Source organism: Carcharodon carcharias, chromosome 15 (assembly GCF_017639515.1).
Source record: "Carcharodon carcharias isolate sCarCar2 chromosome 15, sCarCar2.pri, whole genome shotgun sequence".
Classification (NCBI taxonomy): domain Eukaryota; kingdom Metazoa; phylum Chordata; class Chondrichthyes; order Lamniformes; family Lamnidae; genus Carcharodon; species Carcharodon carcharias.
The window spans coordinates 2,530,544-2,549,502 of record NC_054481.1 but is presented as its reverse complement, the minus strand read 5'-3'; the positions used below and the strand labels follow the sequence as shown (position 1 = coordinate 2,549,502).

Below are 18,959 nucleotides of genomic sequence, written 5' to 3'. Positions count from 1 at the left end.
AATGCACTGTTCAATAATCTCAAAATAAAATTCAATGGTTACAAGTATAATAACTAATGCACAAGTTTCATTAGGTTTAGAAATTAACCCAAAACATACAACTTAAGCTGTATTAATAGTTTACACGAATGGCAAAATGAAAATGCTTATTAAACAAAATGTTATATTACAAATATAACATTTTAGCTTAATTTCAAAAATAATCAAACTCTAAGATACTGGATAGTTATTAAGTAGACAGATTGAAACATTTGTTGAATATTACTGATTTGAATAGCAAATGATCAGCTGAATGGATTCAGAAATATTGTCACCTCTTTCAAGCTTCTACACAGAATTATTCTTTACAAAGTCATCGATTACAAAATTAATAAGGTCCAAAAAAAAAGGCTTCCTCACCTCCCTCTCACCATAACCCTTCCCATTTCAAATACCCAAGAACTGCCACCTGGTCAGGCAATGGTGCAAGAGCAAGAAGTGACTGAAGAATAAGGAACACTGTCACTCACTCAGATACACTCAACCACCAGCTCAGATACTGACACATTCAAGACAAGAGGACACTGTGATTGTTACTAACAGAGTAAAGAGTGGGAATTGAAATTGCATTCACTGGTACTCCAGTCAGATAAATGGACCATGGACAGTGGGCCACAACGTGGATATGTTGGTTGCCTCTTCACTTCCCCCTATGCATCATCTTCAGCTGCTTGCCTTATACTGGTGCAGCTAAGTCCATAGTGCTGTTAGGAAGGAAGCTCCAGAATTTTGAGCCAGTGACAGTGAAGGAATGGCAAGCAGAATGGTGTGTGGCTTAGAGGAGAACTTCCGGGTGCTGGTGTTCTCATGCATCTGCTGTCCTTGTCCTTCTGGGTGGTAGAGGTTGCAGGTTTGGAAGGTACCGTTGAAGAAGGCTTGATGAGTTGTTGCAGTGCATCTTATGGCACACACTGCTGTCATGGTACATCAGTGGTGGAGGGACTGAATGTTTAAGCATAACTCTCGTTCTATGTATGCCACTCAAGTGTGCATGGTTGCTCAGCAGAGTCATAACTAGATGGGCAAATAGTTCTTGCCACCCTCTGGCCTCTGTGACAGTTATGGAAACTATTCTTGCCTTGTTGAATGCTGTCATGACCTGGCAGATGATGTGTGCCAGGTGGATCAAATCTACAAGGCAAACTTGATCACACGGTCACAATGGTTTCGCAATTTGTATTTTATTTAGAGATGTGTGCTCTGAATTCAGAAGTAATAAGTCTACCACGAATTGAGATTTTTAGAATACTAAATTAAACATTTATTAACAAAAGAAAAAATTCCAAGCACATACACAGGTCTACAAATTACTGCTATAATAATTTCTAAAACCCCTAATTAATCTGGCTTCCAGTTACACCCCCATTAAGGCAACAGTAAAAAAAAAGATTTGAACAGATCCAAGCAAGTCAACACAGTAGAATTCAAAGTGGCTTTCCCCAGCTTCGGTTTCTGCAGACATGAGCTTAATGCACAAATACTGGAAGCTTTTCACACTTTTGGGAGATCTTACAATGCCTTCCTAACACATAACCTCAATCTTCTTTATACATGTTTTCTCCTTTTAATGCAAATTCTATTGTTCCCATATGTCTTCGGAACTTTACTTTTCTCATAATATAAATCTATTCACAGTGCTAACATTGTCAATACCTTTGAGAAAAGTAAACACACTGGTTGGTCTCGCTTCTCTAGCTAGGTGCAACATCCTACCATCTCTTTGAAATTCAAACTACACTGATTTATCTAAAAATGCAAATTCTTCTCACCTCACATTCTAAAACTTCAGCCATGTTTAAGTATTTAGCATTTCAAACCTAGCTTCTTTTCTTGAGTCAAAGCCTCCAGACCAGCTGTCTCCGATTCAATGAAATCCCACACAGAGAAACTATCCAAACTCCACTATTAACCTACTTTTACCATAAATCACAATAATATTATGAGAATTATTATACTTTCCTGAGAAGAGCGGAGATCGAGAACTTCAAACCACCCCCCCACAGATCTCGGAGTTCTTGCGCATGCGCAGACTGGGAGTGGGCTGCACACACGCAATTCTGCATTTTTTAAGGTCTGTGGGCCCAGTGCGCCTGTACATGAAGAAAAAGACTCGAGAGCCCAGGTCAGGTGACCAGGAGTGCAGTGCCATCGCAGGCAAGGTGTCCCAGGCAGGGGATGGGGAGGGGTCCCAAAAATAGAATCCCAGAGAGTGGACAGGGAGAGGAAAAAGCCCTAGTTGAGTTAAAAAGAGGAGCAAAGCAACAGGCTCCAAACAAGAAAAGGGCTTTGGATAGCAGATTTTAAATGAAGGAATCTGAAGGTTGGTGACTCCATGCTGCAGGCCGTTGGGACAAAGGAGCAGTAGTGTTCAGTTCAGCGTGGCTGAAGAATTGAATTTATGCTTGTGAGTTGATCAGAACAGGAGTCAAGATTGAAACCCTGTGAGGTGGGCCATTGTTGAAGCTGTCCAAGTTGGAATGACTTTTAGTGAGAATTCCAAGGTTAGGTCTTTGAAGGTGAAGACTAGAACTCCCCATGAGAAAGACAGAGTTTCAGTGAGGTTGTTGACTCAGTGTTACTGACATCCAGGTGGATTGTTGAGAAATCTGTGGAATCTATTTTGGGCACATTTGGCATTTATTGTGCTGTGTGGTGTGTTCGACTGTTAATTCATATGCACCTCATACTTAGCCTGAATGTTAAGAGTATAAGATAAATATCGTAAATTGTTTTATCTTTCTGACCTTGTACAGTAAAGCTTATTTTTGCTTGTTCAAAACCCATGGAATCTTGTGGCTTTCTTCTCTCGGCAAGTGTCTTGAATTTCAAATTTTGTCTACTTTAAACAAAACATTATCAGTCCCTATCCAATTTCCTACCAACAACCTGGGGGTCTGACCAAGGATCATTACATGATTCAAATGTTAATGGTATAACAGGCTGGCACAGAATAAAGGCATCATGATTGCTGCCAGCGTACCTGGCATTGAGCTACATGACATACTGAGTATAGTCACACCAGCTGCACATTGAGGGAATGGAATCTTTTGCAGTTGCAATATATCTTTGAATTCACAAAGCAATGGGTGTCAGATGCACACGCCATCTGTTTCTCTATGAAAAGGAAGAATACAATCTATTCTCCTCTCTTTGCATCTGTTACCTCCCTTATCCAGCAGTGGACAATGAATTGCAAGATGTTATAGAGTCAGAGTTATAAAGCACAGAAACAGGCCCTTCGGCCCATCATGTCCAAGCCGGCCATCAAGCAGCTAAATATTCTAATCCCATTTTCCAGCACTTGGCATGTAGCCCTGTTGGTAAAGTCTTTGTTCCATCTTGGAAGTAACCCAATGTGAAGTTCATGGATATGATCCCTTTTACAGCCACTGGCAATGATGCCCTTGCCCTACAGGGGTTGCAGGCCTGCTTACAAAGATGGCAGATTTCTGTATCTCCTTCAGAAAAAAGGAGATGTTGCATACACCTTTCCTCACTGAGGCTGAGGTAGAATAGGTGTCCCTGAAGATCCTGGGTGAATATGGTGTCCTGCCGAGTCCTTCTCCCCCTCCCTCTTTGAACAGCATGTCCTCCTCTGTGTTGCCTCTGTTCATTTTGCCTGTCATGCTACAGGCCAAGGAGCACAGAAACCACAACATCCATGACCGCGGGCAAGTGGTGTGAACAGTGCTTTCAAAGTGAGAACCAAGGCCTTGTCAACGTGACACACCACTCACCGCAGACGACACCAATTTTAGGTAGCAGTATATATCTCTGAGCACTTCTAATAACTCATCAATAGTTAGTAGATGCTGGAAGAGGGTCCTTACTACTGCTGAACATGTTCAAATAGTGAGAGATTAAGAGGAGGCATTAGTTGGAGTGTTGAGGTCAAAAATGACACCATTAGAGTGAAAGCAGCATTACATGCTGATTGATGCCACACTCTGCCAACTCTGCATATTTCCAGTACACACGTCCAGCAGCCAGGCTCACAAACTCCTCAAAACAGCGTTCAGTGCAGCCTGCACCAGAAGCATTTGCACACAGCATCAATGACATCTTGGCACCTGTAAAGCTGTAAAAGCAAGGGCTGTGCAACTGAATTTTGCAGCCATGGTATTTTGAGGGCACAGGGTCAAAAGTTTTGCTTGCGATTACCTAGGTCATATTCAATGTTTTTAAATGATGCAGGGTTATTAATCACAAATCTAAAAGGATTAAATCATGTACCAATTCAAAATTTTTGAATAAATGAAATGGGAAAGGATAGGAAGGGAAATAACACTTACTTTCTGGGGAATTCCAGGAACAGTGCAACAAATGAAATTGTAATCAAGTCAAATATCATCAACTTATACATTTCTTGTCCTATTCGGGTTTCCCAACACTGAAACATATAAACAATCATTAACATTCTATTTACAGTCAGAACAAAAGTCATTGATTATACACAGAACATTTATCCATTACAATACTTTATCTCAAGAGCTCAGTGATGATTAAATGTTAAAGCAAATGGGCTTGTAGTTTTGGGTCTAGTGTCCTTTTTGAATCTAGGGACAGTTACCTAATTCCACTCCATCCAAACTTCGATAATACTCAAATCTCCCTCATCTCCCACAGTAGCCTCATGAACAGTTCAACCATCCAGGGGGATTTATTGGTTTTTAATCCTTTAAGGCAAAGTCCTAGTGTAGTTATGCCCTGTGTGTTTGACATTAGATTATATGTTGTTTGACCTCTCCCAGAAAGAAACCTGAAAGTACTTAACATTTACCATATTATTCATTTCCCATTTCTTCTCAGTTCAATTCCATTTGGATAGGGCCTTAACTTCTTCTACTTTTGTTACAATAATTCAAGAAATTTTGGGTATTGTACTTTGCAGCTAGCTTCTGGATGTATTGTTATTATTTATTGTATATAAAATAAGACCTTTTCTATGTAGTCTTAGTTTTCCTTTTCCCTTTCTTAATATACTACTTTTTACTGTTGATGCATTTTGGAACAACTTATTTACAGTGATTTGCTTTTGCTACATTTATGAACTCTTATCTGCAATCCATTTGAAGGATATGCCTACTTTTCCTCATTGGATTTATTCTTGAATTATTTACCATCCTTCACTCTTCTTGCATTATTAAGCTGACACACAATACCCAGTATGGTTCACCCATCTGCTTTAAAGCTTGATTATCTGCATGCTCTATTTCCCCAATTAAGTTATTATCCTATGGTTGCCACATCAAGCAAATCACATATTTCTACTCTGAGCATTTGGATCACTCACAGGGTCTGAAAATATGTTGAGAACTTCAAACCCATTTATTACATTGTCAAGCTTAGAGGTCCATTTTATGTTGGAATAGCTGAGCCCATGAGTGACCCAAATACTTGAAAAAGATTACAGGAAGTGCAAGAACAAAGTACAAAGTATAGCACAAGCAAATTAAATAAAAGTTGCTCCAAAATGATAACAGAAAAAAGTAACAGATTAAGAAAGGGAAAAGAAAAATTAAGACTATGTAGAAGCAGCCATGTTATATATGCATTCTGACTTTGTGAAGTTCTCCAATAAAATGATCTTGTTCTTACTTCTAATAATGTGATAAAATGATAAGTTCTCCTCATTGGGTTTGATAGAACATAGTTATCCCCAACTGTTGTCCTGGCCTTTCATAGAATCATATATCAATCACACTTGAACCTCCCAGGTATCCCTCACATACAAGGCAATCTGCCACTTCTACTCTCCTATCCATCCTGAATGTTTTGAATCTAGGACCAATGCAAGCAGATATACAAGCCTAGTGAAAAACCTCAACGGTTCTAAATTTTGTGATTAATTTTCATGCACTCATGAAATCCTTCAATATTATTATTGGCAGTGTTCTCATTTTTAACAGTTACATGAACAGGAGCATTTTGACAAGTCCTTTTAATCAAATATACTCAAAATAATTTGTGTTCAATGTAAATTATGCTAGTTCCTGTTAATCCTGTAAAGTTAAGTTTAACATAAAAATGTAAATGTTCTTAAAAGAACAAGTTAAATACAAATACTTTGTTCTTACATTAGTATTAAAATTATCAATTTCTATGCAAGTTTTTTTTTATTCATTCATGGGATGTGAGCATTGCTGGCTAGGCCAGCATTTATTGCCCACCCCTAATTGCCCTTGATCAGATGGCATTTAAGAGTCAACCATGTTGCTGTGGGCATGTAGGCCAGACCAGGTAAGGACAGCAGATTTCCTTCTCTAAAGGACATTAGTGAACCAGGTGGGTTTTAACAACAATTGGCAATAGTCTCATAGTCATCATTAGGCTTTTAATTCCAGATTTTTTTTTAATTCAAATTCTACCATCTGCCATGATGGGATTCAAACCCAGGTCCCCACAGCTTTACCCTGGGTCTCTGGATTACTAGCCCAGCGACAATACCACTACACTATCACCTCCCCTAATTAACTGCAAAGATCTCTAAAACAATTGAAAGTCTGTTGAGCATTATAATGTTGTCATTCTGCAAATGCACAACTTCACTTTATTAAACTATTTTCTAAATATGTTCATTGATTTCACTTCAAGTGGCAGGGTTTACTTTATATTAGAATGCAATTTTTTTGTATCACATCTAAACATTGCTTATTGATGATTACACATTTATCCTACTGCATCCTATTTTTGCTACAAGCAAATAGAAATTCTCAAAACCACAGGCTTTTAAACCCATATTCAATCTGATTATAGTTTATTTTTAAATGTAGAATTTATCCATGTACTCACTGGATATAATTTGTTGTTGTAGCCACAAGGTTTGCAGTCAGGATTTTTACAAGTGGTGATTTGTGACCACAAACTCGCCAGGAGAACAATAATATTAGCCAATCGCACAAATACAGACCTGTAGAAAAGTTCAGTAAGTAAGTTTTAGTTTGATTTTCTTTGATGATGAAAACAATGAGGATATGAGACAGCAGGGAATGAGACTGGGTTTTGAAATATCCATGAGTCACTTAGACAAAAACCTGTGGTAAAGGGCAGATTAAGGGCTGGAAGGGTTAAAGTCTGAAATCTTGATGAGTGTTGCAAGGGAGGGGAATGGTGAAGTTCATCCACATTGCACTCAATTAGCACCATGGCGTTATGCTTACAGGGCTACCATCAAATAACAACTGTAATTTTATTGCAAACAATTTTTCATGAAATCATCTACAGATCTTTTCAAAATTCAATGTCATTCACATATTGCTTTGGCAATAACTTGAATCCATCTAACACTTTTAAACAGTATTCCAACAAGAAAGTTCAAATAATTAAGCCAACTGGTGCAAAATGCAATTGTTACAGTCACGTGTACCTTTTGGATGGCCTGCTGTCTCAAATTTATGGGTGCATAACATACTGCCAATCTCAACTATAAAAATATACTCTACCTTGTATACATCAGAGAAATACATCCATACCTAATAAGTATAAATCTTATCTCAAAGGCTGGTGAATAGTCTTCAAATTGGATTATGCGTTCAAACAGGTGCGGAGTGATAAAGTTAGCTGCTGTGATGACAATCGATGGCAAGTACTCAACTATTAGACTGAATGTGAAGCCTTTAACATTATCCGACTGATAAAAATAGAAACATAATCAAATTAAGCCGATGTCACTGTAAAAATCTAGAATTTAAAACTTAACAAAACTAAGCAGACATTAGAACATATAGGGGTGGGCAGTGGTTAAACTTGTCCACCTGTACATTTTAAAAACACAGCATGGAAGAAAAATTCACATTTATGTAGCACCATTCATAACCTCAGGATGTCTCAAAATAGTTTACAGCCAACAAGCACCTTCTAGTTGTGTAGTCAATGTTATAATGCAGGATATGTGGCTGCAAATTTATACACAGCAAGCATCCACAAACAGCAATGCGATAATGACATTGACATCAATATCATTCTGTTTTAATTTCAAATTAAGCAAAGCGCTGGAAATACTCAGCAGGGCTGGCAGAACCTGTGGAGAGAAAAAGTTGAAAGGTCATCGATCCGAAACATTACCTCTGCTTCTTTCTCCACAGATGCTGCCAGATCTCCTGAATATGTCCAGCACTTTTTGTTTTCATTCCATTTTCAGCACCTGCAGCATTATGCTTTTGTATCGCTTTAAGTGATATTGATTGAAAGATAAATAATACCAGGACACTGGGGATAACTAGCCTGCTCTTCTTCAAAAAGGGCCATAGGATCTTTCATGTCCACCTGAGAGAGCATCTCACCCAAAAGTGGGCACCTCTGACAGAATCCAGAGTCACATCATAAAATGCTTGGTTCAAACAACCTACCATCTGTTAAATTGCTAGTTATTTGTGGCTGGATCAAATACCTGATTGACTAAATGTGAACAGGTCAAGGATTAATTCCAGTCAGAATTACAGAATCACAATGCAGAAGAGGCCCTTTGGCCCATCGAGTCTGCACCGGCACGTGAGAAACACCTGACCTACCTACCTAATCCCATTTACCAGCACTTGGCCCATAGCCTTGAATGTTATGACGCGCCACGTGCCTATTCAAGTACTTTTTAAAGGCAACCCGCCTCCACCACCCTCCCAGGCAGCGCATTCCAGACCGTCACCACCCTCTGGGTAAAAAAGTTTTTCTTCACATCGCCCCTAAACCTCCTGCCCCTCACCTTGAACTTATGACTTACCACCCTGCCACCCAAAGAGACAGCGGGAAACACATCCCTGCAACCATTTAACACCTTGCTCAGGCAGAAGTCCCACCTCAGAGAGTTGCTGGCAATCTGCTTGGCCAGCAGCTCTAGAGTGCCAGCAGTGGCCAAGATTGGGACTACAAACAGTCCCCAGATTCTAAGTGGCCAGGACCAGTTAAGTGCTGGGGTGAGGTGGGGGGGGGGGGGGCGGGTGTGTGTGTGTGTGTGGAGAAGGGGGTCTCATAGCAGGGAGGTGAGGTGAAGCCTGGAAGGTGGGGGGGAGAAGAGGGTGATGGGTGTTTGGAAGAGCAGGTGGGGGCCTTGATGGAAAGGTGTCACCAAGGGAGGCAGACCTTAGGGAGGGCGTCTGACATGAAAAGCGGGCCCTTGAGGGAGGTTCCCCCCCATGCCCCACCACACCATTCCCCCACCCCACCCTGAGGCCCAAGCAGGATAATCTGCTAGGCTTCACCCCTGCCCCTGAACTCCTTTCATCAGCCTCAAAATTGGAACACTTATGGGCCTCAATTGGGGCAGGACAGACAGGCCGCCCATCCTAGGCCTTGCCTGCCCCAACGGAAAATTGTGGACACCTGAGGCGCAGGCAGGAGGGTGGTGGGAAGGCAACCCAAGGAATTTTATGGGCAACCCCTGCCTGAAAACCTGCTAGTGGGCAACTATAAAATTCTACCCAATATATCTTCTGACTTAACGTACAGCACAGGAAAGCCACTAATCTTTGTCTTTTTATTCAACAGTTATTGCGGAAAATAAAAGCTCATGGTCTAGGGGGTAACATATTGGCACAGATAGAAGATTGGCTGGCTAACAGGAAGCAGAGAGTAGGCATAAATGGGTCTCTTTCAGTTTGGCAAGATGTAATGAGTGGCATGCCACAGGGATCAGTGCTGGGACCTCAGACCTTAAAAGAATATAAGGAGGCTACAAACAGATAGGGATAGGTTAAGTGAGTGGGCAAGGATCTGGGCAAAGATCTGGCAGATGGAATATAATGTGGGAAAATGTGAAATTGTCCATTTTGGCACAAAGAATAAAAGAGAAGCATATTATCTAAATGGCAAGAGATTACACAGCTCTGAGATGCAGAGGGATCTTGGTGTCCTAGTGCATGAATCACAAAAGGCTAGTGTGCAGGTACAGCTAATAGAATGTTATCATTGATTATGAGGAGAATTGAATACAAAAGTAGGGAGATTATGCATCAGTTGTACAGGGCACTAATGAGACCACCTTTGGAGTACTGTGTTCAGTATTGGTCACCTCATTTAATGTAAAATGTAAATGTGTTGGAAGCAGTTCAGAGGTGGTTTACCAGACTAATACCTGGAATGGGTGGGTTGTCTTATGAGGAAAGGTTGGACAGAGTAGGCTTGTATTCACTGGAGTTTAGCAGAGTAAGAGGCAATTTGATTGAAACATATAAGATCCTGAGGGGTTTTGACAGGGTGCATGTGGAGGGATGTTTCCTCTCAGGGGAGAATCTAGAACTAGGGGATCACTGTTTAAAAATAAGGGGTCGCCCATTTAAAACAGAGATGAGGTGAAATATTTTCACTCAGAGGGTTGAGTGTCTTTGGAACTCTCTTCCTGAAAAGGCAGTTGAAGCAGAGTCTTTGAATATTTTTAAGGCAGAACTGTATAGATTCTTGGTAAGCAAGGGGGTGATAGGTTATCGGTGGTAGGTGGGATGCAGATTTCAGGTTACTATCAGATCAGCCATGATCTTATTAAATGGCTGAATGGCCTACTCCTGCTCCTTCTTCGTATGTTCATATTATATTAGCAAATCTACACAAGTTCATAACAAGGTCTTGTTCATACTTTCATTAGGTACCTTGTAGGAAAAATATCCTGATTCACATTAATCCAGTTGTACTAATGGGCACTGATTTATTACTTATATCTTTCATGTTTTCAATGTCCAAAATATTAAATTTCTATACACAAAGTGCGGCAGAACTTTGGAACTCTCTTCCTTTATCAGCAGCTGATGCTAGATTAGTTGTTAATGTTAAATGGAAATTGATAGATTTTTGTCAAAGAGATTAAGAGATATAGAGCAAAAGTATGTATATGAAGTTGGGTCCCAGGTCAGCTATGACCTCATTGAATGGCATAACAAGTTCTAGAGGCTAAAATGTCCTCCTCCTGAATCTATGTACATTTAGATAAGATCAGCCATTCATTATTCACCACTATTGTTAATCTACAAAGTGCCTTATAAAATAGACATGTCAGGCAGCAATCATTATTTGTACCAAAACTGAAAGTGGTAAAGCAGTAAAAAAAAACTCTAATTTCCATTCCAAAACAATAATTTATTCTTTCACGGGATGTAGATGTTGTTGCCCATCCTAATTGTCCTTGAAGTGAGTAGCTTGCTAGGCCATTTCAGATGACAGTTAATAGTGGTTAATTACTGTGGATCTGGAGTCACAGGTAGGCCAGAGCAGGTAAAAACGACATATATTTCCTTCCCAAAAGGACATTAATGAACCAGATAGGTTTTTACGACAATCAACAATAGTTTCATAGTCACCATCACATTCTAGATTTATTAATCAGGGAGGTGATAGCATAGTGATATTGTCACTGGACTGGTAATCCAGAGACCCAGGCTAATGCTCTGGGAACCTGGGTTTAAATCCCATTTGAACGCAATAAAAATCTGGAATTAAAAGTCTGATGATGACTATGAACCATTGTCGATTGTTGTAAAACACCCATTTGGGTCACTAATGGCCTTTAGGGAAGGAAATCTGTCGTCCTTACCTGGTCTGGCCTACATGTGACTCCAGACCCACAGCAGTATGGTTGACTCTTAAAATGCCCTCTAAACAAGGGCAATTAGGGATGGGCAATAAATGCTGGCCCAACCAGTGACACCTGCATCCCATGAACGAATAATTTAAAAAAAAAAGAATTTATACTCCACTAACTGCCATGGTGGGATTTGAACCCATGTCTGTGGATGACTAGCCCAGTGACATTACATGCAGAGATATAAAGTAAAGGGTACAACTCTAAAGGGGATGCAGGAGCAGAGGGACTTGGGTATATAGGTGCATAAGCTATTAAAGGTGGCATGACAGGTTGAGACAGCAGTTAATAAAGCATACAGTATCCTAGGCTTTATTAATAGAGACAGAGTGCAAGAGCAAAGAAGTTATGCTGGACTTGTACAAGACATAAGTTCGGCTTCGTTTGGAGTATTGGCTACAGTTCTGTTCACTGAACTTTAGGAAAGATGGGAAGCGATTGGAGAGAGTGCAGAAAAGATTCATGAGAATGGTTCCAATTATGAAGATAGATTCGAGACGTTAGGACTGTTTTCCTTAGAAAAGAGAGGACTAAGAGATTTGAAAGAGGTATTTAAAATCATGGGGGGGGGCTGGACAGAGTAGATAGGGAGAAACTGTTCCCACTTGTGAAAGAATTGAGAATGAAAGGGCGCAGATTTAAAGTAATTGGCAAGAGAATCAAAAGCAATATGAGGAAAATCTTTTTCATGCAGCATGCAGTTAAATTCTGGAATGCACTGCCTGAAATTGTGGTGGAGGCAGCTTCAATCGAAGCATTCTAAAGGGAATTAGACTGCTTTCTGAAAAGGAAGAAGGTGCAGGGTTACGGGAGAAGGCGACAGAATGGCACTAAGAGCGCTTCTCATTCAGAGAGCTGGTGCAGACATGATGGGCCAAACAGCCACCTTCTGCACTGTAACAAATCTGTGATTCTGATTCTGCGATTACAACTATGCCACCATCTGCCCCAAAAGAGAATGATGTACACATTAGGAAGCACAGTTTATCTCATAATGAGGCAGAGTGGTGGCAGAGAAGGAAAGAAAACAGAGTATATCCTCCACTCCAACTGTCAATACCTGTGGGACATCCTGCCCCATGTGCCCAAAGGTCTGTGGGTCAAGAATTGGCCAGTTCAGTCGCAAGAAGATCCATGACAGAAACTGACAAACCTGAGTAGATGTCAACCTCAAATCGAGGGGCAACCAATGAGGATATATTTACAAGGGAGAATTGGACTTGAGTGGGTCTAAAGGGGTTACAGTTTCCTACACTTCCAAAACGTAGGAACAAAATAATTACCAACCTAATCCTAGATGCAAATATTTGAGATTAAGGAGTCCTCAAAATGTTCCACGATGTTACATAGTATCTGTACATTCATCATTGCATTACAGGAATAAAAATAGCTAAAAAGGCATGTCATTACACAATGGCATTTTTAAATCTAACTCTTCATGGTAATAACACAACTAGCATAACATCACTGGAATTATTTCAAATAACAAAATGAATACTCACATTTTCTTTATACGCTTGAGAGTAAACAGTAGTTCTGTAAATGCAGTAAAAACAAATGGCCAATATCATTACAACTACCAAATTCAAGAAAGCTCTTAAGAGGTAGATTCGGCACTTCTCCCTCTTGGTTCTGTCTGCAATTTTCTGCTTGATTCTTTCTTCATCCAAGTCAGTCTAGTAGCATTAAAAAAAAAACTGCTTTAGTTCTTCATTTCTTGATAAAAACATCCTTGCTAATAGTAATAATTGACTTTGCACTTGTCAAAGGTATGTTTTCCTGAAAGTGAGCATTTAAAAGAGAAATTGCACCTATTAAAATGTTAAGATTGCATTTCAGCAATAAATTAACCTAATGTAATTTTAACAATGCCACAGACAACTCAACACCAACCAAATTTGAAAAACTAACTGCTGGTTACTTTCCAAGTGCCTCATATTGCCATGTTCCTGATTTTATGGCCTGGGTTCTTGCCCACCCAGCTTACCAACTAGTAGCATTTTCCCTGAGTGAGTTTTGGAAGCAAATTTGATGTGATGAGCAGGTTTAAACCTGGAACACACTCTGAACTGGCACTCCGCTACTGGGATGGAGAGAACCATAGTTAGGCCCAGAGGGCCGAATTTTGCCGTCAGTGAGTTGGGGGGGGGCTGCGGCGGCAGGGGGGGCACTCGCCGATGTGCAAAATGACGCGGGATGATGTCAGGTGAAACCCTGACGTCATCCCGTCCTATTTAAATTGTCAGGAAGGCGGGGGTGCAGCAAAATCGGCTGCGGGCCTGCCGACCTGTCAATGGCCAATTGAGGCCATTGACAGGATCATTTATACAATTAAAGGACCTGCCCGTCCAACCTTAAGGTTGTCGGGACAGCCAGGAGCCTCAGTGGCAAATACAGAAAACGTGAAACCCCATCCACCGGTGGGGTGAGGTTTCATGTAGGGTTTCAAAAAATTTTAACAAAGTTATTATGTAAATTATGAACATTGTCACAAGAGATGGAACATGTTAGGGAATTTTTTTTTTCTATTTTTAATATTTTTCAACGCAGAAGTGATCTCCCTGAGGCAGCACTTAGCCTCAGGGAAATGAGCGCTCTGTCGTGCGCATGCGCGAAAGAGCACACTCTCACTTTTGGGGAGTCCCCCTGCCCGCACAGGGAGCGCATAGCGCTTCCCGGCAGACATCACACTGGGTGGGCCTTAATTGGCCCGCCCACGTAAAACGGCGGCGGGGCCCCCTTCTCTGGTGGGGATCGGCTCCCCGCCCGGTGGAGATTGGGTCGGGCCCATCCGCCCGACAGACAGAAAATTCTGCCCAGAAACTTGTCTTTGAGAGAGAGCACATGAAAGCTCAGAAGGGCATCAATATACAGAAAGAGCACCAGAACTCACTTTGACCAAAACTCCAAGATTAAAAAAGCCTTAATGAATTTAATATTGGCAGAGATACAGACAAGAAGTGATAGGCTGTTTTCCAATTTAGAAAGGAATGACAAGAAGGATACAGGTAGTGAGATATTCAGGCAGTCAATGTCACAAGCAGCAATACAGTGTTTGAAAGCATTCAAGTGACCTTGCATGGTTAGCTAATGTAGGCATCGGCACATGTTTCCATGCAAACCCCAAATAATGCTGGAAACTTGACTGACCTCCACACCAATCATGGTTACAACATCTATTTAGTGTAATAAAACTCCCCAAGGCCTTTTATAGGAGCATTATAAAACATGACATCAAGCCACATTAGAAGATATGAAACTAAGACCCCATTTTCTGGCTTAATACAGGGAAATATTTTGGCAATTTGGGAACTAAGTTTGAAATTTCAAAGGTATAAGAGTTGACACAATTATCTTCAAGCTTCCCCCACAAGCTCCCCATTAGTTCCATTTCCATTCTGTTTTTTTTTAATTCACATTCTGGGGGGATAATTTTCACTTTTGCCAGCGACAAAAAACTGATAGGAGGAGATAAGTCACACATTATATCCTTTCTATTGATTACAAAGGAAAATCAGGCAAGGTGTACAACAGGTGGTAGCCGATCTACTTCACTATTTCCCCACCAATGCCAAAATTGAAAATTTACTTACCTCCACCAAACCTCCTGGAAATTTTTACTTCCTCATTCCTTTCTTCCCAAGCTTTTCACCTGTCCCTGCTTTTCAATTATTTGTGTCCTGTACCATGTCTCCGTTCAGTTGTCTTTTCCATACAAGCCTTTCTTCATTACTTAATTCCAGAAAGCCTCAAATTATATGGATCTCTTCTCTGAACCCTTCCTAGTATATTTTGATTCTTTGAGATAGGTGACCAAAAATGCATTCTATGTTCTTGAATTAGCCTTACCACCAATCTGTACAATGCTAGTGCAACTTATCTACCGTGTATTTCAACATCCATTTGCACTCTATACCCAATTTACTTTATTAACTAATAAATTAATAGGTCATATGACTGGATCCTTATAAACATCATTCCCAAACTCCTTCACTTTCACATTATAACACATGGGATTTTTGTTTTAATTTAATTTTGCTATTTTAATTTCTCATTAGCTTTATTGTTTAATCTTGGTTTAATTTAGCTAATTCTTCCTTAGAATTTTAATAGTGGTATTCCTTTGGAGAAATGCTTATTCTATCCCATCAGAATACAGTTTGATTTTTAAAAGCCGAATTGTAAGGCATTCCCGTTGGCCATTGTAATGCATTTCCATAAAAATCAGGAAACCTGCCACCAAACACAAGAGATCTCCTAATCCAATTACCAGTTGCAATTGAGTTTTAAAAACCTTTTCGTTAAGACAACTCATTCTACCTTCCATTCTAGGCTGTTGTAGTGGGCAAGGAAGGGCATCACTGCTGATTCTAAAGCTCAGCAAAGGAACTCTCTCTTGTCTACTGACACTTCATTACTTGTGGTACGCCATGAGAGCTCATATGGAGTCTCAAAAGTATTAGTATGATTGGCTTAGGTCTCTATGGAGAACTGCATAAGTACTAGTATAACATGATGATCAAAGACTCTGAGGAAACCAGAACTGCAGTCAAGCATAACAGCAGACCCTGAACATCCTGTGCAATAGCAGGGCTTGCACCTACATTTGAAGCATCAACTTGAATTTGTTTTACTGTGTTGCTTCTGAAGGAAGTGTCCAGTAATTGGAGAAAAGGTTTCTCAACACATTAGGGGCTTGTGAAATCAGTGGTGAGCAAATTGAATCCAATAGTTCTGAATGCCAAATTTCTTTACTTGACAGAATAAATTGTTCCAATTAACTTGAGAGCTTGAACTCATTCTCTGAACTAGTAATCTTCTCTCTTGTCCCAAGTCTGACTGGTGGATTACAGATGCAAATATCACAGGAGGCTATGGAAGTGTTGACTGGCACAACAAACCATACAAGTCAGCCTTCCTTTACCTAGGATTCAATCCAAATGCCCTGCCTTTAGTGATTCTCTAAATTGATACTTGAAGGTCTTGTGGGTAGTGTCCCTGCCCTTGAACTGAAAGCTCTGGGTTCAAGTCCCAATCCAGGAGTTAATGGTCATTGACAGCCAAACAGACTGAGTATTAATTTGTGAGTCTTTCCAACAAAAGCCAGATGGTAAGAGCAGAGCAATTCCTGGTCAGCCATGTGATGGGAAAGAAATTGGAGTCTATACTATCACTATCCATAGCTCCAGGCTACAACATGAATGTAAAAGTGGATGTTGCCACAGCAACTTGTACTCCTTGGAGGCCGGTTGGCTCAGTTGGCTGGGAAGCCAGTCTGGATCAGATTGGCACCATCAGCATGGGGTTCAATCGCTGTTCCAGCTGGGTTGAATTCAGGACTTTCCTCCTTGCCCTACCTGTGGTGGAGGTTGTGGTGCTGTGGGTCAGACCTGCCGCTGGGCAGAGAACTCAAGGAGAAGGAGAAGAAGAAATTGCTAATGGTAGGATTGATCTCCTAAAGGAAGATAGCTGCCTGCTTTGAACAAGGTTTACAATAAAAGCACAATATGTAAAGCAAGGCTTCATATGACCAAAAAAGCATGAAGTTCTAAATAACGATCTCCAACATTATTGGTTCAAAACAGGAGACAAAATAGCCCTCAGATGTTATGACATATAAAGATTTCTTCAGCAGAAAAATCCTTCACCATTTTTGCCTTCCTCCAAATTTCTCCGATTTTCCTATACTGCCCTTCTTTTCCATGAAGGGATGATTTATACCTGGATGTGGTGCCACAGTATTGATGAGCCTGTAAATCAAACTCTAAAAACAAATTTTCAATCAAGAATCTAACAAATTATTTTATCATGAGGTCCATACTGTCAGATGGCATTTCATCCTTGCTGAACATTGACAGATGCATGTTCACCAAGGAATGCCCAATCTCAAATCTTCCCTAGGTATGCTGAATGTAGCATCCCACTACCATCCCAGCTAAAACTAGCTAAACAGAGGTTTAAACTCGGATTTTCACATTATAGAGTCCAATATTACATAGTCTAGTGCTTTTTTTACGTTGAGACATCAGTAAAGCTTACATTTCTGCTATTCTATGAGGAACTATAAAAAATACTTACTTTCAGCTCATACTGTAGACAGCTATGTTTCAGCTCTGCAGCATGCAGATCAGTGATGCAGAAGTCCCAACCTGCAAAAATCTTATTACAAAAACTTTGAAATCGGTCTTCAGATCTGATAAAGCTTTGTTTGAAACCTTCCACAGCCCTAAGGGATTGATGCAAAATAAAAATAATAGAAGTGGTAACAAATGTATACTTAAAATCGATGTTCAAAACTCATTTTTTAAATGACCTTTAAAACTACCATAATACACACAATTTCAGTTTGTTTACACTTCATTTCCAATCAAATGGGACAAGTACAGGATTATAAATCATTTAATTTTGAATAGTCTCAATTAACATAGAAAATGTAGTCTGTTATACATCATATATTCCTGCAGTAATTCTACTACTATTGCGCAAGAGATGAAACTGTTTTATTCACTTCCTTTTTTTACATAGTTTCTGCAATTTAGGTTGATTGAAGGATGTTAATTATTTGTTACTAGAATAGTCTTCACCCTTTGAACGAAGGTTAACCTTTACAGGCAGGACTTATCACTTTAACATATACTAGGCAACCTGTGGAAGTCAGGGCAAAAAATCTATTGTATTTTAGATCATCTAAGTGTTAGAAAACAGATGCCTGAAAGATTCCTCCACACTTGGTTATTATATTGAATATGGCCAAATTGAAGAAGGGATTGCTCCATGGCAAAAGTAAAAAAATCACATTTAACCTAGCACAATGACCTTGTGAACAACATCATACAAGACCAAAAAAACTGCTGAGGGTAACTAGTAATCCCAAGGATATGCAAACAGGATTTCTATAATGTATTACTTAAAAAAAATAAACACATGGTACAACAATGCACCTCTCTTTTTATACATTTATTTGAATTATATCAAACTTAGCAAAACTGGAGTCAATGGGAATCAGGGGAAAACTCTCCACTGGTTGGAGTCATACCTAGCACAAAGGGAGATGGTTGTGATTGTTGAAGGTCGGTCATCTCAGCTCCAGGACAACACTGCAGGAATTCCTCAGGGTAGTGTCCTAGGCCCAACCATCTTCAGCTTTTTCATCAATGACCTTCTCTCCAACATAAGATCGGAAGTGGGGATGTTCGCTGAAGATTGCACAATGTTCAGCACCATTAACGACTCCTCAGACACTGAAGCAGTCCATGTCCAAATGCAGCAAGTCCTGAGCAATATTCAAGCTTGGGCTGACAAGTGGCAAGTAACATTCGCACCACACAAGTGCCAACCACTGTCCATCTGCACAGGA

General features: G+C 40.1%; 1 protein-coding gene across 2 annotated transcripts in view; it reads right to left on the bottom strand.

Annotated features, from left to right (window-relative positions):
* LOC121288571 (transmembrane channel-like protein 7) overlaps nt 1–18,959 on the bottom strand; it is a 113,226-nt gene that overhangs the window by 21,328 nt on the left and 72,939 nt on the right. For both annotated transcript variants that reach the window (XM_041207175.1, XM_041207176.1), the window contains exons 7-11: nt 17,681–17,828; nt 13,105–13,278; nt 7,512–7,669; nt 6,832–6,949; nt 4,332–4,429 (exon numbers count right to left, since the gene is read on the bottom strand). In XM_041207175.1, the coding sequence (XP_041063109.1) occupies nt 4,332–4,429; nt 6,832–6,949; nt 7,512–7,669; nt 13,105–13,278; nt 17,681–17,828 (696 nt within the window). The remainder of the gene's footprint in view (nt 1–4,331; nt 4,430–6,831; nt 6,950–7,511; nt 7,670–13,104; nt 13,279–17,680; nt 17,829–18,959) is intronic.